Source organism: Petromyzon marinus, unplaced genomic scaffold (genome assembly GCF_048934315.1).
Source record: "Petromyzon marinus isolate PM22_M1 ecotype Great Lakes invasive population unplaced genomic scaffold, UKy_Petmar_22M1.pri1.0 PM_Scaffold_157, whole genome shotgun sequence".
Taxonomy (NCBI): domain Eukaryota; kingdom Metazoa; phylum Chordata; class Hyperoartia; order Petromyzontiformes; family Petromyzontidae; genus Petromyzon; species Petromyzon marinus.
The window spans coordinates 21,165-45,000 of record NW_027423121.1 but is presented as its reverse complement, the minus strand read 5'-3'; the positions used below and the strand labels follow the sequence as shown (position 1 = coordinate 45,000).

General features: G+C 56.0%; 2 protein-coding genes across 2 annotated transcripts in view; both read left to right on the top strand.

Moving 5' to 3' along the window:
- Positions 1-12,135, top strand: part of LOC116937900 (uncharacterized) — a 155,505-nt gene extending 143,370 nt beyond the window's left edge. The window contains exon 31 of the mRNA XM_076063580.1: positions 6,423-12,135. Coding sequence (XP_075919695.1) covers positions 6,423-7,961 — 1,539 coding nt within the window. The 3' untranslated portion in view covers positions 7,962-12,135. The remainder of the gene's footprint in view (positions 1-6,422) is intronic.
- Positions 9,336-12,994, top strand: LOC142922742 (uncharacterized). The gene is made up of 2 exons (XM_076063579.1): positions 9,336-10,206; positions 10,335-12,994. Exons 1-2 carry the CDS (start codon positions 9,336-9,338, stop codon positions 10,370-10,372), a joined length of 909 nt encoding a protein of 302 aa, XP_075919694.1. The 3' UTR covers positions 10,373-12,994.
- The last annotated feature ends 10,842 nt before the right edge of the window (positions 12,995-23,836 follow it).

Genomic DNA, 23,836 nt, shown 5'->3' with positions numbered 1-23,836 from the left:
TCGCCTGGTCTACAGGAGGTCGTGGTAGACGTTGACCACCTCGCCTGGTCCACAGGAGGTCGTGGTAGATGTTGACCACCTCGCCTGGTACACAGGAGGTCGTGGTAGATGTTGACCACCTCGCCTGGTCTACAGGAGGTCGTGGTAGATGTTGACCACCTCGCCTGGTCTACAGGAGGTCGTGGTAGATGTTGACCACCTCGCCTGGTCTACAGGAGGTCGTGGTAGATGTTGACCACCTCGCCTGGTCCACAGGAGGTCGTGGTAGATGTTGACCACCTCGCCTGGTCTACATGAGGTCGTGGTAGACGTTGACCACCTCGCCTGGTCTACAGGAGGTCGTGGTAGACGTTGACCACCTCGCCTGGTCTACAGGAGGTCGTGGTAGATGTTGACCACCTCGCCTGGTCTACAGGAGGTTGTGGTAGATGTTGACCACCTCGCCTGGTCTACAGGAGGTCGTGGTAGATGTTGACCACCTCGCCTGGTCTACAGGAGGTCGTGGTAGATGTTGACCACCTCGCCTGGTCTACAGGAGGTCGTGGTAGATGTTGACCACCTCGCCTGGTCTACAGGAGGTCGTGGTAGATGTTGACCACCTCGCCTGGTCTACAGGAGGTCGTGGTAGATGTTGACCACCTCGCCTGGTCTACAGGAGGTCGTGGTAGATGTTGACCACCTCGCCTGGTCTACAGGAGGTCGTGGTAGATGTTGACCACCTCGCCTGGTCTACAGGAGGTCGTGGTAGATGTTGACCACCTCGCCTGGTCTACAGGAGGTCGTGGTAGACGTTGACCACCTCGCCTGGTCTACAGGAGGTCGTGGTAGATGTTGACCACCTCGCCCGGTCTACAGGAGGTCGTGGTAGATGTTGACCACCTCGCCTGGTCTACAGGAGGTCGTGGTAGACGTTGCCCACCTCGCCTGGTCTACAGGAGGTCGTGGTAGATGTTGACCACCTCGCCTGGTCTACAGGAGGTCGTGGTAGATGTTGACCACCTCGCCTGGTCTACAGGAGGTCGTGGTAGATGTTGACCACCTCGCCTGGTATACAGGAGGTCGTGGTAGATGTTGACTACCTCGCCTGGTCTACAGGAGGTCGTGGTAGATGTTGACCACCTCGCCTGGTCCACAGGAGGTCGTGGTGGATGTTGACCACCTCGCCTGGTCTACAGGAGGTCGTGGTAGACGTTGACCACCTCGCCTGGTCTACAGGAGGTCGTGGTAGATGTTGACCACCTCGCCTGGTCTACAGGAGGTCGTGGTAGATGTTGACCACCTCGCCTGGTCTACAGGAGGTCGTGGTAGACGTTGACCACCTCGCCTGGTCTACAGGAGGTCGTGGTAGATGTTGACCACCTCGCCTGGTCTACAGGAGGTCGTGGTAGATGTTGACCACCTCGCCTGGTCTACAGGAGGTCGTGGTAGATGTTGACCACCTCTCCTGGTCCACAGGAGGTCGTGGTAGACGTTGACCACCTCGCCTGGTCTACAGGAGGTCGTGGTAGATGTTGACCACCTCGCCTGGTCTACAGGAGGTCGTGGTAGATGTTGACCACCTCACCTGGTACACAGGAGGTCGTGGTAGACGTTGACCACCTCGCCTGGTCTACAGGAGGTCGTGGTAGATGTTGACCACCTCGCCTGGTCTACAGGAGGTCGTGGTAGATGTTGACCACCTCGCCTGGTCTACAGGAGGTCGTGGTAGATGTTGACCACCTCGCCTAGTCCACAGGAGGTCGTGGTAGATGTTGACCACCTCGCCTGGTCTACAGGAGGTCGTGGTAGACGTTGACTACCTCGCCTGGTCTACAGGAGGTCGTGGTAGACGTTGACCACCTCGCCTGGTCTACAGGAGGTCGTGGTAGATGTTGACCACCTCGCCTGGTCTACAGGAGGTCGTGGTAGATGTTGACCACCTCGCCTGGTCTACAGGAGGTCGTGGTAGATGTTGACCACCTCGCCTGGTCTACAGGACGTCGTGGTAGATGTTGACCACCTCGCCCGGTCTACAGGAGGTCGTGGTAGATGTTGACCACCTCGCCTGGTCTACAGGAGATCGTGGTAGACGTTGACCACCTCGCCTGGTCTACAGGAGGTCGTGGTGGATGTTGACCACCTCGCCTGGTCTACAGGAGGTCGTGGTAGACGTTGACCACCTCGCCTGGTCTACAGGAGGTCGTGGTAGATGTTGACCACCTCGCCTGGTCTACAGGAGGTGGTGGTAGATGTTGACCATCTTGCCTGGTCTACAGGAGGTCGTGGTATATGTGACCACCTCTCCTGGTCTACAGAAGGTCGTGGTAGATGTTGACCACCTCGCCTGGTCTACAGGAGGTCGTGGTAGACGTTGACCACCTCGCCTGGTCTACAGGAGGTCGTGATAGACGTTGACCACCTCGCCTGGTCTACAGGAGGTCGTGGTAGATGTTGACCACCTCGCCTGGTCTACAGGAGGTCGTGAGTTCAATACCGTGCTGCTGCTGCTGTATATTTGGAGTTTTGCTGCCGCTGCTACTTTCTGCTGAACAGCACTTGCCCCTACATTCTGTACGAGGCTACATGGGGGACCTTTGTCTCTGTCGATGCGTGCGTGTGTCTATGTGTGTACGTGTGTATGTGTGTGTCTGTACGTGTGTGTGTCTGTGTGTGTGTAAGTGGCTGTTGGCAAAACTACCGCCTCGTGGTGCCGGACGGGCAACTCTGTCGTGGACAGTGCTGTGGTGGGATGGCCAATTCCGATTGGCTCCTCCCCTCATGGCGTCTGTGACCACCACAGGGGCTAAACGGGGGTTCTGGACGGGTGCGATGGGCTCGTAACCCCTCCACCTTCAATTAATTACCGCTAAACCGCGTCGAAAATGTTTAATTGAGTTAAACTGAAATATGTAACCAATAAGCTTGTGCCGGAGGCCCCGTGGGGACGGGCATCTATGGCGTCTCTTGGCCAAACCCCAATTGGCGGAGCCAGGAGATTGAATCTCTACCCTCGGGGCTCCTCCAGAAACAACGAAAAGCCACTACGGGTGGCCACGTGGAATGTTCGAACGCTCACTGCGGAGGAGAGGCTGCCACTCCACTGTCGGGAGCCGGACCGGTACCGCCTGGATCTCTGTGGCATTCAGGAGGTCCGGTGGACCGGCTCTGGCTCCTGCCACCATGAGGGGTGGACAGTCATCTACTCGAGGCAGGAGACTACCAAACAGGGTGTGGCTCTTCTTTTGAACAAAAGAATGAAGGGGGCGTGGGAGCATGGCGGTGAGGTGTGGGAAGCTGTAAGCCCCAGGCTACTTTGGGCTCGCCTTCCCATCAACCGGAGGTGAGGAGTGGTGGTCGTGGTTACTTATGCCCCCACTGAAGACGAACATCCGTGGAGGGATGCAGGCAAAGCCGATGAGTCAGATGCCTTCTATGAACTCCTGTCACAGATGCTGGCTAAAGTGGCACCTCGGGATAGAGTCATCTTGTTGGGTGACTTCAATGCCCGAGTTGGTCATGATGCTGGCACCTGGTCTGGAGTGATTGGAAGGCATGGACCAGATCAGCTCAATAACAACGGCAGGAGGCTGCTAGATTTTTGTGCAGCCCATGGGCTTGTAATTACCAACACGCTGTTCCGGCATCGGCACATCCACACAACATCAGGGATGCATGCCGGGTCCAAGCAAGAACATCTGCTGGACTACATAGTGACTTATATAGTGATGAAACAGCGGATGCGGGCCTATGTCCTTGACACCAGGACCTACCGTGGAGCTGATCTGCCCACTGACCATCGACTTGACATCTGTAAGATGCGCCTGCCATTCTTCCACTCCGGTGGTGGGTGTCCACCCAGGACCCCATTCAAACCTAAGGTGGCCTGGTCTCAGCTAGCTGATGAAAGTTGCAAGCGAGAATTTCATCATCGCTTGCGGCTGGGGTTGGCATCGTCCCCCACTCCTCCTGATGTCGAGGGGAAATGGGCGAGGTTTAGGACTGTGGCTCATGCAGCTGCAATGGCTGCTTTGGGGATGCGGTCCAGACCTCCCTAGAGACCCTGGCTGACAGAGGAGGTGTTCAAGCTGGCTGATTAAAAGTGACAGGCCCACTCTCATCGGCTACAGCATCCCACATCGGAGAATGAGGAAGCTTACCGCAGCCTTTGCTCGGAGGTTCGGAGAGCCGTGAGGCGCTGCAAGGATGGATGGTGGTCGCGGGTTGCTGAGGAGATGGAGTCTGCCTCAATGGCCCGCGATCACAAATCGCTCATTAACTCCATCAACAAAGTAACCTGCAGCACCACACCTATTACCATCATTAGGGGAAAGAACAGTGATCCAATCTCTGACCCCCAGGAACAGGTTTGCCGATTTGCTGAGCATTTCTGTGAGGTCCTGGGGGAAGGGAAATCCCTCACCCAGGAAAATAACGTGGGACAAAGTGGGGATGACCCTGCTGAGGCGCTGCGGTGCCTCAAATATTGGAAGAAGTCACCCCCTGTGAGTGGCTGGCTGAGAAACATCTGTTGAGGAAGTACTAAAGGCGATCCAGAGTCTGAGACCAGGAAAGGCACCGGACAGAGATGATCTCCCAAGCGAAATGCTGAGCGAGGGTGGAGTTTGTGCACAGATTGCCCTATATGACATCATAACAACAGTCTGGACCACTGGACAGGTTCCGCAGGATTGGAAGGATGCCCTGGTGGTCCCCCTCTTTAAGAAGGGAGACCGCACAGACTGTAACAACTACAGGGGCATCTCACTCCTCAGTGTGCCGGGAAAGGTCCTGGCAAGGATTATTTAACATTGCCTTGCCAGGCACGCTGAGGAGAGGCTTGCGGAGCCCCAATGCGGTTTCAGGAAAGGGCAGTCTTGCACAGATGCCATATTTTCTGTCCGTCTGCTACAGCAGAGGTGTAGGGAATTCCAACAAGGGAATCACCATATGGTACAGATACAATGGGAGGCTGATCGATGCCCGGATGTGGTCAATGGATGGCTCCCTATTGCTAAACCACATGTATGCTGATGATTTGGTAATATTTGCTCATTCAGAGGAGGAGTTGGAGACGCTGCTGCTGAGACTGGAGCGTGCCACTAAGAGATGGGGCCTTACCATCAGCCCCACCAAAACTAAACACCTGCCTGGGCTTTTTTACCATCGGACACTCCACCCCCACAACTCCCAATCGGTGATGGGGCAGTTGTGGAGAGAGTGGAGAGTTTCCCATACCTGGGCAGTGTGCTTATGACCAGCTCCAGTTTAAAAGCAGAGGTCTCACTCCGAATCAGTCGAGCGGCAATATCTTTTCATCGGTTGCGTAACGCTGTGTGGAAGCTACCTGGTCTGTCGCTCCGCACTAAGCTTCAGGTCTTCTCGGCCACGGTCATTCCCTCCCTTCTCTATGCTTGCGAAACGTGGACCCCCCTAGTGGAGCATCTTTGCCGGTTAGAAACATTTAGGCTGGCCTGCCTACGATCCAACCTGGGTTTAACCAGACTGGATTGTGTGAGGAACTCACAAATCCTTGAAAGATCTGGATTAAGTCCCATCGGTGAGCTCCTCCGGCAGGCACGGCTGCGATGGCTGGGTCATGTAGCCCGCATGCCCAGCCACCGCATGCCGAAACAGCTTTTGTTCGGCCTGATTGAGGCGTGGCACGGGCTAGAGAAGAGATGGAGTGATGTGGTACAGGAGGACGTGGAGCTGAGTGGACTTGCCGATGACTGGTACCAGCGGTGTCAAGATCGGCCTCTGTGGAGGAGGCTCGTGAAGGACGCTACTGGGCAGTTGGAGGCAGTCGCCCTCCAACAACAACGGAGGGCGGAGGAGTGACGCTCACAACAACTAGCGGAGCGCCGGGTGGCTAAAGCACAGCAAGTTGGCACAGTAGGGGGCACAGGTGGTGCATCAGCCAGTCGTCTCAGTCAGTCGACCCGTGGCACCTGCTGGGTCTGCCCAGTGACCTCCTGCCCGCGGGCGTTCGACACTTCACGTGGCCTCAGGGTGCACATGGCCTGGCACAAGCGTCGTGGTGACGTCACCGCCACTTAGTGGCGAATGGCGGTTGTTGTTGTTGTATCTGTGTGTCTGTCTGTCTGTGTGTATATCTGTGTCTGTGTGTGTCTGTGTGCGAGTGGTGGGTGTGGCGGTTAGCGCTACGCCGCGCCACGAACCCGACCCGCCCCCCGGTTCGATTCCCGCTCACGGCCAACTCCACCACCGGTGACGATTCTCTGAACCGGTCCTGGGCCCTCCCCTAGGTCGACTCAGCCTAAAATGAGTAGCTGGTGGTGGTGGTGGTGGTAGTGGCGGGCGGTGGTGGTGGTGGTGGTGGTGGTGTAGTGAACATCGCCAGCACTTGCCCCTCGCAGTCTCATTCGAAGGCTGCACGGGGGGGGGTGGGGGGACATCTTTTTTTGTCTTGGTGCGATCTGCAGAATGACGGGCGGCCCGGCCAGAAAAACGCCGCCGTGTCGACCGATTTGCAACATCAGCAGCAGCAGCAGCAGCAGAAGCAGCAGCAGCAGAAGCAGCAGCAGCAGCAGCAGAAGCAGCAGCAGCAGAAGAATCAGCTGCAGCAGCAGCAGAAGTTCCCCTCCCGCATCATCGTCTCCGCCAACGCCCCGAGCTCCGTCCCTTCCTCCAAGCCCGCGGCGTCCACGGCCGCCGGCCCCAAGTCGCCCAGGGCGCAGCGTGGGCAACAATTCCCCCATCAGCAGCAGCAGCAACAACAACAACAACAACCGCCTCTGAATCACCACCAGCAGCAGCAGCAACAACAACAGCAGCAACCGCAGCAGCAGCAGCAGCAGCATCAAAAACAACAACAGCAGCAGCAGCATCAACAGCAGCAGCAGCAACCGCCTCTGAGTCACCACCACCAGCAGCAGCAGCAGCAGCATCAAAAACAACAACAACAGCAGCATCAAAAACAACAACAGCAGCAGCAGCATCAACAACAACAACAACAGCAGCATCAACAGCAACAACAACAGCAGCATCAACAGCAACAACAACAACAGCAGCAGCATCAAAAACAACAACAACAACAACAGCAGCAGCAGCAGCAGCAGCATAGCGGCGGGCTCCTGCTGGGCCAGTTTTTCCAGGCCGGGCATTTGGGCCGCGTCGCCGCTGTCGCCGTCGCCGCCGCCGCTGCCGCCGCCGGGCAGCCGACCCCGAACCAGCGGGGCGGACAGCCGCCTCAGGGCCATCGCGGCGGTGCCGTCGCTGGCGGGCAGCCGACGCCGAACCACCGGGGCGGACAGCCGAGCCAACAGCAGCAGCAGCAGCAGCAGCAGCAGCGCCACCACCACCACCACGGCGTCCCGCCAGTCCTCCCCGGCCAGCAGCAGCAGCAGCAGCAGCAGCTGCAGCAGCAGCAGCAGCAGCTGCCGCCGCCGCACGGCTCGTCGCTGGCCCGCTCGCCGATTGCCGGGGGCGTGGCGGCCGCCTCCACCGCCTCTGCCGCCTCCGCCGCCTCCGCCGCCGCCTCCGCCGCCTCCGCCGCCTCCGCCGCTGCCTCCGCCGCCTCCGCTGCCTCCTCCTCATCCTCCTCCGCCTCGCCGTCGCCGTCGCAGTCCCCGTCCTGCCCACGGTTTGCGGAGGAAGGCAGGGCATTGAAAGCCCTGCTGGGAGTCTCCGGACCATATCAGCAGCAGCAGCAGCAGCAGCAGCTTCATCATCAGCGTCGTCAGCAGCAGCAGCAGCATCAGCAGCAGCATCAGCAGCAGCAGCAGCAGCATCTGCAGCAGCAGCATCAGCAGCATCAGCAGCAGCAGCAGCATCATCAGCAGCAGCAGCATCTGCAGCAGCAGCATCAGCAGCATCAGCAGCAGCAGCAGCATCATCAGCAGCAGCAGCATCATCAGCAGCAGCAGCATCAGCATAGTCCGTTGTTGGGTGACCCCAGTATCGTGTGGGCTAGCGGCGGTGGGAACAGAGGTGGGCTACTGGGGAAGGGCGACAGGAAGTGACGTCGCAGCCGCCGACAGGAAGCGACGTCGCGGCCGCCGACAGGAAGCGACGTCACGGCCTCCGACAGGAAGTGACGTCGCAGCCAACGACAGGAAGTGACGTCGCGGCCGCGGACAGGAAGTGACGTCGCGGCGCCGGCAGGAAGTGACGTCGCAGCCTCCGACAGGAAGTGATGTCGCAGCCACCAACAGGAAGCGACGTCGCAGCCGCGGACAGGAAGTGACGTAGCAGCCGCCGACAGGAAGTGACGTCGCGGCCGCCGACAGGAAGTGATGTCGCGTCCTGGGGGGGGGGGGGGAGCGGTGGCGGAGGCAGTCTCCGTGTTTTCTTAAAACTTTTTACCAACTTTTTTTTTTACGAAGTTTTAATTTCGCTCCCCCCCCCCTCCCCCCTTCCCCTCCATTCCGCCGATTTGTCGCGCTGAGGGGGGGTGGGGGGAGGGCGAGGGAGGGGGAGGCGGTGTGGATGGATTGGTTTTATTTATTTTTGTGGTTTTACTTCTCTCCCCCCCCCCCGCTCTCTCTCTCTAGCTCGGCACCGTTCCGTTAGGTGTAAGTTTAAAACAAAAATCCTAAAAAAAAAGAAAAATGTATTTGGCCGTGACGGCGACGTTTTGAGTGGGTGGGGGCGTGGGTGGGGGCGTGGGTGGGGGCGTGGGTGGGGCGAAGATTTTAATCGGCCCAGTCAAGTCGGCTGGCGGACGAGGAGGCGGGGGGGCGTCCCTGTCGGACAGGAAGTGATGTCGCCACACGGACAGGAAGCGACATCGCCTGTGGGGGTACAGGAAGTGATGTCGCCGCACGGACAGGAAGTGATGTCGCCGCATGGACAGGAAGTGACGTCGCCTGTGGGGGTACAGGAAGTGATGTCGCCTGTGGGGGTGCCAGAAGTGATGTCGCCGCACGGACAGGAAGTGATGTCACTGCACGGACAGGAAGTGATGTCACTGCACGGACAGGAAGCGACGTCGCCTGTGGGGGTACAGGAAGTGATGTCGCCGCACGGACAGGAAGTGACGTCGCCTGTGGGGGTACTGGAAGTGATGTCGCCACATGGACAGGAAGTGACATCGCCTGTGGGAGTACAGGAAGTGATGTCGCCACATGGACAGGAAGTGACATCGCCTGTGGGAGTACAGGAAGTGATGTCGCCACATGGACAGGAAGTGACATCGCCTGTGGGGGTACAGGAAGTGATGTCGCCGCACGGACAGGAAGCGACATCGCCTGTGGGGGTACAGGAAGTGACGTCGCTGCACGGACAGGAAGTGACGTCGCCTGTGGGGGTACAGGAAGCGATGTCGCCTGTGGGGGTACAGGAAGTGATGTCGCCGCACGGACAGGAAGTGACGTCACCTGTGGGGGGTACAGGAAATGATGTCGCCACGTGGACAGGAAGTGACATCGCCCGTTGAGGGTACAGGAAGTGACGTCGCTTCAAGTTTTGACGACGAAGCGAAGGAGGTGACGCCGCAGAGTTTGACGGCTTTCCTCGGACTGCCGTTACAAATCTCTCTCTCCTGCTCCACCTCCATCCTCCTCCACCTCCTCCTCCCTCTCTCTCCTGCTCCTCCTCCTCCATCCTCCTGCTCCACCTCCTCCTCCTGCTCCTCCACCTCCTCCACCTCCTACTCCACCTCTCTCTCCTCCTCCTGCTCCACCTCCTCCTCCTGCTCCTCCACCTCCTCCACCTCCTACTCCACCTCTCTCTCCTCCTCCTGCTCCACCTCCTCCTCCTGCTCCTCCACCTCCTCCACCTCCTCCACCTCTCTCTCCTCCTCCTGCTCCACCGCCTCCTCCCTCCCTCTCTCTCTCCTCCACCACCTCCTCCACCTCCTGCTCCTCCACCTCTCCTCCACCTCCTCCACCTCTCTCTCCTCCTCCTGCTCCACCTCCTCCTCCTGCTCCTCCACCTCCTCCACCTCCTACTCCACCTCTCTCTCCTCCTCCTGCTCCACCTCCTCCTCCTGCTCCTCCACCTCCTCCACCTCCTACTCCACCTCTCTCTCCTCCTCCTGCTCCACCTCCTCCTCCTGCTCCTCCACCTCCTCCACCTCTCTCTCCTGCTCCACCGCCTCCTCCCTCTCTCTCTCTCCTCCACCACCTCCTCCACCTCCTGCTCCTCCACCTCTCCTCCACCTCCTCCACCTCTCTCTCCTCCACCTCCTCCACTTCTCTCTCCTCCACCTCCTCCATCCTCCTCCACCCCCTGCTCCACCTCCTCCACCTCTTCCACCTCCTCCACCTCTTCCACCTCCTCCACCTCCTCCATCCTCCTCCACCTCTCTCTCCTCCACCTCCACCTCTCTCTCCTCCACTTCTCTCTCCTCCACCTCCTCCATCCTCCTCCACCCCCTGCTCCACCTCCTCCACCTCCTCCCCTGCTCGACGATGTCGGTGACAACGGCTGAGCGGTTTAAAAGGAAAAGGCTAAAACAAAAGATGACGTTGACGACGAGGTTGTTGTTGATGATGTTGACGTTGGTGTTGTTGATGTTGATGATGTTGTTGTTGATGTTGATGATGATGATGTTGATGATGTTGATGACGACGACGAGGTTGTTGTTGATCATGTTGACGTTGGTGTTGTTGATGTTGATGATGTTGTTGTTTGATGTTGATGATGATGATGATGACGACGAGGTTGTTGTTGATGATGTTGTTGATGATGACGACGAGGTTGTTGTTGATGATGTTGATGTTGTTGTTGACGACGATGATGATGTTGATGACGATGATGTTGTTTACCGGTGGGAGAAGAGGCGCGGCGGGGTGGTTTAGCGTAGTGAAGATGATGACGATGTCGATCGTCATTTGACGTTAGAAGGTGGTGGTGGTTGTGGTGGTAGTGGTGGTGGTAGTGGTGGTGGTTGTAGTGGTGGTGGTAGTGATGGTGGTGGTGGTAGTTGTAGTGGTGGTGGTGGTTGTAGTGGTGGTGATGGTGGTGGTGGTGGTTGTAGTGATGGTGGTGGTGGTTGTAGTGGTGGTGGTTGTAGTGGTGGTGGTCGTGGTGGTGGTGGTGGTCGTGGTGGTGGTGGTGGTGGTCGTGGTGGTGGTGGTGGTGGTCGTAGTGGTGGTGGTAGTGGTGGTCGTAGTGGTGGTGATGGTGGTGGTGGTCGTGGTGGTGATGGTGGTGATGGTGATGGTGGTGATGGTGGTGGTGGTGATGGTGGTGGTGATGGTGGTGGTGATGGTGGTGGTGATGATGGTTGTGGTGGTGGTGGTAGTGGTGATGGTGGTGGTGGTAGTCTCCACACGGGTGTAGCTGTGGTGGGTAGTGTGGGTAGGGGGGTAGTGGGTAGTGGGGGGTAGTGGGTAGTGTGGGTAGGGGTTGCTAGTGGGTAGGAGTTGATAGCAACCCCAAAACAATCGTTGAGTTGCACCAACCGGGAAAAAAAAAATCTTTTCAGTTGCGTGCGACGCAAAAACAACAAATTTTTTTTAAAAAAATAAAACAAAAACGTCTAGTTGCATGCAACCCAAAAAAAAGTTTTGAGTTGCGTGCAACCTCACCAAAAATAACAAAATAAATGTAACTGTTTTACATTTTGCTGAGTTGCACGCAAAACCACCCACCCCACCCCCATCCCCCCCCCCCAAAAAAAAAAATTGACGCGATTTTTATGTGTATATACAAAAAAATTGGAAGTTGCGTGCAACCCAGATTTTTTTCCTTGTCCAGTTGCTCGCGACTAAAAAAAAATCGAGTTGCGCGTGACGCAAATTAATTTTTTTAATAAATTTCAAAAAACGTCTAGTTGCAAGCAACCCAAAAAAAAGTTTTGAGTTGCGTGCAACCTCACCAAAAATAACAAAAAAATGTAACTGTTTTACATTTTGCTGAGTTGCACGCAAAGCACACCCCTCCCTCCACCCCCCCCCCTCCCCAAAAAAAAATTGACGCGATTTTTATGTGTGTATATACAAAAAAAAATTGGAGTTGCGTGCAACCCAGATTTTTCCCTTGTCCAGTTGCTCGCAACTAAAAAAAAATCGAGTTGCGCGTGATGCAAATTAATTTTTTTAATAAATTTCAAAAAACGTCTAGTTGCAAGCAACCCAAAAAAAAGTTTTGAGTTGCGTGCAACCTCACCAAAAATAACAAAAAAATGTAACTGTTTTACATTTTGCTGAGTTGCACGCAAAGTACACCCCTCCCTCCACCCCCCCCCCCTCCCCAAAAAAAAAAATTGACGCGATTTTTATGTGTGTATATACAAAAAAAAATTGGAGTTGCGTGCAACTTGAGTTTCATTTCCTTGTCCAGTTGCTCGCGACTAAAAAAAAAAATTGGAGTTGCGCGCGACGCAAATGTATATTTTTTTAGATAAATTTTAAAAAAATGTCTTGTTGCATGCAACCCAAAAGAAAGTTTTGAGTTGCGTGCAACCCCACCAAAAAAATACAAATAAAATTTACTGTTTTTACTTTTTGCCGAGTTGCACGCAAATCCCTCCAAAAGAAAAATTAACGCGATTTTTACGTATGTATATATACAAAAAAAAATTGGGAGTTGCGTGCAACTTGAGTTTTTTTTTTTGCCCAGTTGCTCGTGACGTGAATTAAAAACAATTTTTAGATAAATTTAAAAAAATGTCTAGTTGCATGCAACCCAAAAGAAAGTTTTGAGTTGCGTGCAACCCCACCAAAAAATAAAAAAATAAAATTTAACTGTTTTTACTTTTTGCCGAGTTGCACGCAAATCCCTCCAAAAGAAAAATGAAGGCGATTTTTACGTATGTGTATATATAAAAAAAAAATTGGGAGTTGCGTGCAACCCAGTTTTTTCCCCTTGTCCAGTTGCTCGCAAACTAAAAAAAAAAATTGGAGTTGCGCGCGACGCAAATGTATTTTTTTTTTAAATAAATTTAAAAAAAAAATTTCGGTTGCACGCAAACCCAAAAGAAAGTTTTGAGTTGCGTGCAACCCCACCAAAAAATGAAAAAAAAAATTAACTGCTTAACATTTTGCCGAGTTGCACGCAACCCCTAAAAAAAAATGAAGGCGATTTTTTTACGTAAGAAAAAAATTTGGAGTTGCGTGCAACCCCACCAAAAAAATTTTAAAAAAAATTAACGCGATTTTTTTTTCTTTGTTTTAGATACGTGATAATAAAAATGTGGGAGTTGCGTGCAAGCCTTTTCTTTTTGCCGAGCAACCGACAACGGGAAAAAAAACTCAGTTGCGTGCAACCCAAAGGCAATCCGTCGATTATTTTTTTTATTGTTTATTGCGAGTTGCAAAGTTACCCGCAACCGCCGATTGCTCGCCTGACCCCCTCGTCCTCCGGCGCAACCGGTTGCTCTGGTTGCTCGCAACGCGATTTGTGTCTTTCTCTCCTCCTACTTGTGTACAGTGTGGAAGAGTAGGCCAAAGTCAAATGCACTTTGAATGTTGAGAGAGAAAGAGAGAGGTGTGTGTGTGTGTGTGGGTTAGCTCATCACAACCCTCACACACACACAGACACACAGACAGACATAGACACACACACACACAGACACACACACAGACACACACACACAGACACACACACACAGACACACACACACAGACACACACACACAGACACACACACACAGACACACAGACACACATACACAGACAGATAGACACACAGACACACACACAGTGACACAGACACACACACAGACACACACAGTGACACACACACAGTGACACACACAGTGACACACACACACAGTGACACACAGACAGTGACACACACAGTGACACACACACACAGTGACACACTCACAGTGACACACACACAGTGACACACACACACAGTGACACACTCACAGTGACACACACACAGTGACACACACACAGTGACACACACACACAGTGACACACACAGTGACACACACACACAGTGACACACACAGTGACACACACACACAGTGACACACACAGTGACACACACACAGTGACACACACACACACAGTGACACACACAGTGACACACACACAGTGACACACACACACAGTGACACACACACACAGTGACACACACAGTGACACACACACAGTGACACACACACAGTGACACACACAGACACACACAGACACACACAGTGACACACACACACACACAGACACGTGTGTGTGTGTGTGTGCGTACGTACGGTGGGGTTTTCTCCGGGCACTCCGGTTTTCCCCTCCCACACAGCAACAGTTGCTGTAACTGTTGCTGTAACTGTTGCTGTAACTGTTGCTGTAACTGTTGCAGTAACTGTTGCTGTAACTGTTGCTGTAACTGTTGCTGTAACTGTTGCAGCAAATTCAGAAGTGAAATTTGGCATCCAAATTCCCCCACCCCACTCGCCCCCCTCACCCCCGCAGGTTTCTCTTGGCTCGTGACAGGGGGACTACTTAGAGAGTGGTAGGGGTAGTGGTAGTGGTAGGGGTAGTGGTAGGGGCTAGTGGTAGGGGTAGTGGTAGGGGTAGGGGCAGGGGTAGTGGTAGTGATAGTGATAGGGGTAGTGATAGTGGTAGGGGTAGTGGTAGAGGTAGTGGTAGGGGTAGTGGTAGGGGTAGTGGTAGGGGTAGTGGTAGAGGTAGGGGTAGTGGTAGGGGTAGTGGTAGGGGCAGGGGTAGTGGTAGGGGTAGTGGTAGGGGTAGTGGTAGGGGTAGGGGTAGTGGTAGGGGTAGTGGTAGGGGCTAGTGGTAGGGGCTAGTTGTAGTGGTAGGGGCTAGTTGTAGTGGTAGGGGCTAGTTGTAGTGGTAGGGGCTAGTGGTAGTAGTAGGGGGTAGTGGTAGGGGCTAGTGGTAGTGGTAGGGGCTAGTTGTAGTGGTAGGGGCTAGTTGTAGTGGTAGTGGTAGGGGCTAGTTGTAGTGGTAGGGGCTAGTTGTAGTGGTAGGGGCTAGTGGTAGTGGTAGGGGCTAGTGGTAGTGGTAGGGGCTAGTTGTAGTGGTAGTGGTAGGGGCTAGTGGTAGTGGTGGGGGCTAGTTGTAGTGGTAGGGGCTAGTTGTAGTGGTAGGGGCTAGTGGTAGTGGTAGGGGGTAGTGGTAGGGGCTAGTGGTAGTGGTAGGGGCTAGTTGTAGTGGTAGGGGCTAGTTGTAGTGGTAGTGGTAGGGGCTAGTTGTAGTGGTAGGGGCTAGTTGTAGTGGTAGGGGCTAGTGGTAGTGGTAGGGGCTAGTGGTAGTGGTAGGGGCTAGTTGTAGTGGTAGGGGCTAGTGGTAGTGGTAGGGGCTAGTGGTAGTGGTAGGGGCTAGTTGTAGTGGTAGGGGCTAGTGGTAGTGGTAGGGGCTAGTGGTAGTGGTAGGGGCTAGTGGTAGTGGTAGGGGCTAGTGGTAGTGGTAGGGGCTAGTGGTAGTGGTAGGGGCTAGTTGTAGTGGTAGGGGCTAGTGGTAGGGGTAGTGGTAGTTGTAGTGGTAGGGGCTAGTGGTAGTGGTAGGGGCTAGTGGTAGTGGTAGGGGCTAGTGGTAGTGGTAGGGGCTAGTGGTAGTGGTAGGGGCTAGTTGTAGGGGCTAGTGGTAGGGGTAGGGGCTAGTGGTAAGGGCTAGTTGTAGTGGTAGGGGCTAGTGGTAGTGGTAGGGGCTAGTGGTAGTGGTAGGGGCTAGTTGTAGTGGTAGGGGCTAGTTGTAGTGGTAGGGGCTAGTGGTAGTGGTAGGGGCTAGTGGTAGGGGCTAGTGGTAGTGGTAGGGGCTAGTGGTAGGGGCTAGTGGTAGGGGCTAGTGGTAGTGGTAGGGGCTAGTGGTAGGGGCTAGTGGTAGTGGTAGGGGCTAGTGGTAGGGGCTAGTGGTAGGGGCTAGTGGTAGTGGTAGGGGCTAGTGGTAGGGGCTAGTGGTAGTTGTAGGGGCTAGTGGTAGTGGCTAGTGGTAGGGGCTAGTGGTAGTGGTAGTTGTACTGGTAGTGGCTAGTTGTAGGGGCTAGTTGTAGTTGTAGGGGCTAGTGGTAGTGCTGGGACCCCGCTCGTGAGAACCAACGGGAACCTGTCCGAGGCCACGGTGCTTGGCTCATCATCACCACCCACCCACCCTCCCTCCCTCCCTCCAGACAACAACGACAACGACGACAACAACGACAACAAAATGAGAATTGAAAATCAACGGCGTCCGGACGTTGTTTTTTTTTTTTTGCGGGTTCTTTCGGTGAAGTCGCCGGGCTAGAAATTAAAATGAAAACGCACCGCGGCCTTCCGCGGTGCGTTCACCTCGCTCGACCTTGGGTCAGGTGGGAGAGGCCCCACCGCCTACCGCTGAGGGCGGTCCCGCCTGACGGAAGGCCGCGAGCCTTCGCCGTCGGGCGCAGAGGCGCTGAACGTGCCTCTTATCTTCCACTCGACTTTTCACCGTGGGGGGGGGAGGGAAAAATAAACAAGCCCCCCCAAAGAGTAATTCGCGCAGTCGCGGAAGCGTCAAATCACGGAGCGCGGATTCCCGCAAATCCAAAACCGAAATTATTAGGACGATGACGACGATGATGACGATGATGACGATGATGACGACGATGATGACGATGATGATGATGACAAACGAAACCTGCAAAACGACGAGGTTGAAATAAAATTTGCGAGTGAATTGGAACGGCTGCGGGTCCACGCACCCCCTCGGTGATTCGTCATTTGGGTTGCGAGGTCTGGCCGGGGGTACCGGGACGTCGGGATTCTTTAGATACTCGGGGTCTAGAGACTCGGGGTCTAGAGAGACTCGGGGTCTAGAGACTCGGGGTCTCTCGACTTGGGGTCTAGAGCCTCGGGGTGTAGAGACTCGGGGTCTAGAGACTCGGGATCTAGAGACTCGGGGTCTTGAGACTCGGGGTCTAGAGACTCGGGGTCTCTAGACTCGGGGTCTAGAGACTCGGGGTATAGATACTCGGGGTCTAGAGACTCGGGGTCTAGAGACTCAGGGTGTAGATACTCGGGGTCTAGAGACTCGGGGTGTAGAGACTCGGGGTCTAGAGACTCGTCGTCTAGAGACTCGGGGTCTAGAGACTCGGGGTCTTGAGACTCGGGGTCTAGAGCCTCGGGGTCTAGAGACTCGGGGTCTAGAGACTTGGGGTCTCTAGAGACTCGGGGTCTAGTTACTCGGGGTCTAGAGCCTCGGGGTGTAGAAACTCGGGGTCTAGAGACTCGGGGTCTAGAGACTCGGGGTCTAGAGACTCGGGTTTAGAGACTCGGGGTCTTGAGACTCGGGGTCTAGAGACTCGGGGTCTAGAGACTCGGGGTCTAGAGACTCGGGGTCTAGAGACTCGGGGTCTAGAGACTCGGGATCTAGAGACTCGGGGTCTTGAGACTCGGGGTCTAGAGACTCGGGGTCTCTAGACTCGGGGTCTAGAGACTCGGGGTGTAGATACTCGGGGTCTAGAGACTCGGGGTCTAGAGACTCGGGGTGTAGATACTCGGGGTCTAGAGACTCGGGGTGTAGAGACTCGGGGTCTAGAGACTCGTCGTCTAGAGACTCGGGGTCTAGAGACTCGGGGTCTTGAGACTCGGGGTCTAGAGCCTCGGGGTCTAGAGACTCGGGGTCTAGAGACTTGGGGTCTCTAGAGACTCGGGGTCTAGTTACTCGGGGTCTAGAGCCTCGGGGTGTAGAAACTCGGGGTCTAGAGACTCGGGGTCTAGAGACTCGGGGTCTAGAGACTCGGGTTTAGAGACTCGGGGTCTTGAGACTCGGGGTCTAGAGACTCGGGGTCTTGAGACTCGGGGTCTAGAGACTCGGGGTCTAGAGACTCGGGGTCTAGAGACTCGGGGTCTAGAGACTCGGGGTCTAGAGACTCAGGGTCTAGAGATAATCGGGGTATAGAGACTCGGGGTCTTGAGACTCGGGGTCTAGAGACTCGGGCTCTAGACACTCGGGGTCTTGAGACTCGGGGTCTTGAGACTCGGGGTCTAGAAAATCGGGGTCTAGAGACTCGGGGTCTAGAGACTCGGGGTCTTGAGATAATCGGGGTGTAGAGACTCGGGGTGTAGATACTCGGGGTCTAGAGACTCGGGGTCTAGAGACTCGGGGTGTAGAGACTCGGGGTCTCTAGACTCGGGGTCTAGAGCCTCGGGGTGTAGATACTCGGGGTCTAGAGACTCGGGGTCTAGAGACTCGGGGTCTTGAGACTCGGGGTCTAGAGACTCGGGGTGTAGAGACTCGGGGTGTAGAGACTCGGGGTCTAGAGACTCGGGGTCTAGAGACTCGGGGTCTTGAGACTCGGGGTCTAGAGACTCGGGGTCTAGAGACTCGGGGTCTAGAGACTCGGGGTTTTGAGACTCGGGGTCTTGAGACTCGGGGTCTTGAGACTCGGGGTCTAGAGACTCGGGGTCTTGAGACTCGGGGTCTAGAGACTCGGGGTCTAGAGACTCGAGCTCTAGACACTCGGGGTCTTGAGACTCGGGGTCTAGAGACTCGGGGTCTAGAGACTCGGGGTGTAGAGACTCGGGGTGTAGAGAATCGGGGTCTTGAGACTCGGGGTCTAGAGACTCGGGGTCTAGAGACTCGGGGTCTAGACACTCGGGGTCTTGAGACTCGGGGTCTAGAGACTCGGGGTCTAGAGACTCGGGGTGTAGAGACTCGGGGTGTAGATACTCGGGGTCTAGAGACTTGGGGTCTAGAGACTCGGGGTCTCTAGAGACTCGGGGTCTCTAGAGACTCGGGGTCTCTAGAGACTCGGGGTCTCTAGAGACTCGGGGTCTCTAGAGACTCGGGGTCTCTAGAGACTCGGGGTCTCTAGAGACTCGGGGTCTCTAGAAACTCGGGGTCTCTAGAAACTCGGGGTCTAGAGACTCGGGGTGTAGAGACTCGGGGTCTAGAGACTTGGGGTCTTGAGACTCGGGGTCTCTAGACTCGGGGTCTAGAGACTCGGGGTCTAGAGACTTGGGGTCTTGAGACTCGGGGTCTCTAGACTCGGGGTCTAGAGACTCGTGGTCTAGAGACTCGGGGTCTAGGGCCTCGGGGTGTAGATACTTGGGGTGTAGAGACTCGGGGTCTAGAGACTCGGGGTCTAGAGACTCGGGGTCTAGAGACTCGGGGTCTCTAGAGACTCGGGGTCTCTAGAGACTCGGGGTCTCTAGAGACTCGGGGTCTCTAGAGACTCGGGGTCTCTAGAGACTCGGGATTTTGAGACTTGGGGTCTAGAGACTCGGGGTGTAGAGGCTCGGGGTCTAGAGACTCGGGGTCTAGAGACTCGGGGTCTAGAGACTCGCGGTCTGGAGACTCGGGGTGTAGAGACTCGGGGTCTAGAGACTCGGGGTCTAGAGACTCGGGGTCTAGAGACTCTGGGTCTAGAGACTCGGGGTCTAGAAACTCGGGGTCTCTTGACACTCGGGGTCTTGAGACTCGGGGTCTAGAGACTCGGGGTCTAGAGACTCGGGGTCTAGAGACTCGGGTTATAGAGACTCGGGGTCTTGAGACTCGGGGTCTAGAGACTCGGGGTCTAGAGACTCGGGGTCTTGAGACTCGGGGTCTAGAGACTCGGGGTGTAGAGACTCGGGGTGTAGAGACTCGGGGTCTTGAGAATCGGGGTCTAGAGACTCGGGGTGTAGAGACTCGGGGTCTAGAGACTCGGGGTCTCTAGAGACTCGGGGTCTCTAGAGACTCGGGGTCTCTAGAGACTCGGGGTCTCTAGAGACTCGGGGTCTCTAGAGACTCGGGGTCTCTAGAGACTCGGGGTCTCTAGAGACTCGGGGTCTCTAGAGACTCGGGGTCTCTAGAGACTCGGGATTTTGAGACTTGGGGTCTAGAGACTCGGGGTGTAGAGGCTCGGGGTCTAGAGACTCGGGGTCTAGAGACTCGGGGTCTAGAGACTCGCGGTCTGGAGACTCGCGGTCTGGAGACTCGGGGTGTAGAGACTCGGGGTCTAGAGACTCGGGGTCTAGAGACTCGGGGTCTAGAAACTCGGGGTCTCTTGACACTCGGGGTCTTGAGACTCGGGGTCTAGAGACTCGGGGTCTAGAGACTCGGGGTCTAGAGACTCGGGGTATAGAGACTCGGGGTCTTGAGACTCGGGGTCTAGAGACTCGGGGTCTAGAGACTCGGGGTCTTGAGACTCGGGGTCTAGAGACTCGGGGTCTCTAGAGACTCGGGGTCTCTAGAGACTCGGGGTCTCTAGAGACTCGGGGTCTCTAGAGACTCGGGGTCTCTAGAGACTCGGGGTCTCTAGAGACTCGGGGTCTCTAGAGACTCGGGGTCTCTAGAGACTCGGGGTCTCTAGAGACTCGGGATTTTGAGACTTGGGGTCTAGAGACTCGGGTGTAGAGGCTCGGGGTCTAGAGACTCGGGGTCTAGAGACTCGCGGTCTGGAGACTCGGGGTGTAGAGACTCGGGGTCTAGAGACTCGGGGTCTAGAGACTCGGGGTCTAGAAACTCGGGGTCTCTTGACACTCGGGGTCTTGAGACTCGGGGTCTAGAGACTCGGGGTCTAGAGACTCGGGGTCTAGAGACTCGGGTTATAGAGACTCGGGGTCTTGAGACTCGGGGTCTAGAGACTCGGGGTCTAGAGACTCGGGGTCTTGAGACTCGGGGTCTAGAGACTCGGGGTGTAGAGACTCGGGGTGTAGAGACTCGGGGTCTTGAGAATCGGGGTCTAGAGACTCGGGGTCTAGAGACTCGGGGTCTAGAGACTCGGGGTCTAGAGACTCGGGGTCTCTAGAGACTCGGGGTCTCTAGAGACTCGGGGTCTCTAGAGACTCGGGGTCTCTAGAGACTCGGGATTTTGAGACTTGGGGTCTAGAGACTCGGGGTGTAGAGGCTCGGGGTCTAGAGACTCGGGGTCTAGAGACTCGGGGTCTAGAGACTCGCGGTCTGGAGACTCGGGGTCTAGAGACTCGGGGTCTAGAGACTCGGGGTCTAGAGACTCGGGGTCTAGAGACTCGGGGTCTAGAAACTCGGGGTCTCTTGACACTCGGGGTCTTGAGACTCGGGGTCTAGAGACTCGGGGTCTCTAGAGACTCGGGGTCTCTAGAGACTCGGGGTCTCTAGAGACTCGGGGTCTCTAGAGACCCCGAGTCTCTAGAGACTCGGGGTCTCTAGAGACTCGGGATTTTGAGACTTGGGGTCTAGAGACTCGGGGTGTAGAGGCTCGGGGTCTAGAGACTCGGGGTCTAGAGACTCGGGGTCTAGAGACTCGCGGTCTGGAGACTCGGGGTGTAGAGACTCGGGGTCTAGAGACTCGGGGTCTAGAGACTCGGGGTCTAGAGACTCTGGGTCTAGAGACTCGGGGTCTAGAAACTCGGGGTCTCTTGACAATCGGGGTCTTGAGACTCGGGGTCTAGAGACTCGGGGTCTAGAGACTCGGGGTCTAGAGACTCGGGGTCTTGAGACTCGGGGTCTAGAGACTCGGGGTCTAGAGACTCGGGGTCTTGAGACTCGGGGTCTAGAGACTCGGGGTGTAGAGACTCGGGGTGTAGAGACTCGGGGTCTTGAGAATCGGGGTCTAGAGACTCGGGGTGTAGAGACTCGGGGTGTAGAGACTCGGGGTCTAGAGACTCGGGGTCTAGAGACTCGGGGTCTAGAGACTCGGGGTCTCTAGAGACTCGGGGTCTCTAGAGACTCGGGGTCTCTAGAGACTCGGGGTCTCTAGAGACTCGGGGTCTCTAGAGACTCGGGGTCTCTAGAGACTCGGGATTTTGAGACTTGGGGTCTAGAGACTCGGGGTGTAGAGGCTCGGGGTCTAGAGACTCGGGGTCTAGAGACTCGGGGTCTAGAGACTCGCGGTCTGGAGACTCGGGGTGTAGAGACTCGGGGTGTAGAGACTCGGGGTCTAGAGACTCGGGGTATAGAGACTCGGGGTCTTGAGACTCGGGGTCTAGAGACTCGGGGTCTAGAGACTCGGGGTCTTGAGACTCGGGGTCTAGAGACTCGGGGTGTAGAGACTCGGGGTGTAGAGACTCGGGGTCTTGAGACTCGGGGTCTAGAGACTCGGGGTCTTGAGACTCGGGGTCTAGAGACTCATGGTCTAGAGACTCGGGGTCTAGACACTCGGGGTCTTGAGACTCGGGGTCTAGAGACTCGGGGTCTAGAGACTCGGGGTCTAGAGACTCGGGGTCTTGAGATAATCGGGGTGTAGAGACTCGGGGTCTTGAGACTCGGGGTCTTGAGACTCGGGGTCTTGAGACTCGGGGTCTTGAGACTCGGGGTCTAGAGACTCGGGGTCTAGAGACTCGAGCTCTAGACACTCGGGGTCTTGAGACTCGGGGTCTAGAAAATTGGGGTCTAGAGACTCGGGGTCTAGAGACTCGGGGTCTTGAGATAATCGGGGTGTAGAGATTCGGGGTCTAGAGACTCGGGGTCTAGAGCCTCGGGGTGTAGATACTCGGGGTCTAGAGACTCGGGGTGTAGAGACTCGGGGTGTAGATACTCGGGGTCTAGAGACTTGGGGTCTAGAGACTCGGGGTCTCTAGAGACTCGGGGTCTCTAGAGACTCGGGGTCTCTAGAGACTCGGGGTCTCTAGAAACTCGGGATCTTGAGACTCGGGGTCTAGAGACTCGGGGTGTAGAGACTCGGGGTCTAGAGACTCGGGGTCTTGAGACTCGGGGTCTAGAGACTCGCGGTCTGGAGACTCGGGGTGTAGAGACTCGGGGTCTAGAGACTCGGGGTCTAGAGACTCGGGGTCTAGAGACTCTGGGTCTAGAGACTCGGGGTCTAGAAACTCGGGGTCTCTTGACACTCGGGGTCTTGAGACTCGGGGTCTAGAGACTCGGGGTCTAGAGACTCGGGGTCTAGAGACTCGGGGTCTTGAGACTCGGGGTCTAGAGACTCGGGGTCTAGAGACTCGGGGTCTTGAGACTCGGGGTCTAGAGACTCGGGGTGTAGAGACTCGGGGTCTAGAGACTCGGGGTCTAGAGACTCGGGGTCTTGAGACTCGGGGTCTAGAGACTCGGGGTGTAGAGACTCGGGGTGTAGAGACTCGGGGTCTTGAGACTCGGGGTCTAGAGACTCGGGGTCTTGAGACTCGGGGTCTAGAGACTCATGGTCTAGAGACTCGGGGTCTAGACACTCGGGGTCTTGAGACTCGGGGTCTAGAGACTCGGGGTCTAGAGACTCGGGGTCTAGAGACTCGGGGTCTTGAGATAATCGGGGTGTAGAGACTCGGGGTCTTGAGACTCGGGGTCTTGAGACTCGGGGTCTTGAGACTCGGGGTCTAGAGACTCGGGGTCTAGAGACTCGAGCTCTAGACACTCGGGGTCTTGAGACTCGGGGTCTAGAAAATTGGGGTCTAGAGACTCGGGGTCTAGAGACTCGGGGTCTTGAGATAATCGGGGTGTAGAGATTCGGGGTCTAGAGACTCGGGGTCTAGAGCCTCGGGGTGTAGATACTCGGGGTCTAGAGACTCGGGGTGTAGAGACTCGGGGTGTAGATACTCGGGGTCTAGAGACTTGGGGTCTAGAGACTCGGGGTCTCTAGAGACTCGGGGTCTCTAGAGACTCGGGGTCTCTAGAAACTCGGGATCTTGAGACTCGGGGTCTAGAGACTCGGGGTGTAGAGACTCGGGGTCTAGAGACTTGGGGTCTTGAGACTCGGGGTCTAGAGACTCGCGGTCTGGAGACTCGGGGTGTAGAGACTCGGGGTCTAGAGACTCGGGGTCTAGAGACTCGGGGTCTAGAGACTCTGGGTCTAGAGACTCGGGGTCTAGAAACTCGGGGTCTCTTGACACTCGGGGTCTTGAGACTCGGGGTCTAGAGACTCGGGGTCTAGAGACTCGGGGTCTAGAGACTCGGGGTCTTGAGACTCGGGGTCTAGAGACTCGGGGTCTAGAGACTCGGGGTCTTGAGACTCGGGGTCTAGAGACTCGGGGTGTAGAGACTCGGGGTGTAGAGACTCGGGGTCTTGAGAATCGGGGTCTAGAGACTCGGGGTGTAGAGACTCGGGGTCTAGAGACTCGGGGTCTAGAGACTCGGGGTCTAGAGACTCGGGGTCTCTAGAGACTCGGGGTCTCTAGAGACTC

Coding starts and splice junctions, on each gene's coding strand:
- LOC142922742 (XM_076063579.1), top strand. CDS start 9,336: ATGATGTCGCCACGTGGACAGGAAGTGACATCGCCCGTTGAGGGTACA. Junction 10,207..10,334: donor ACCTCTTCCACCTCCTCCAC/CTCTTCCACCTC, acceptor CACCTCCTCCAC/CTCCTCCCCTGCTCGACGAT.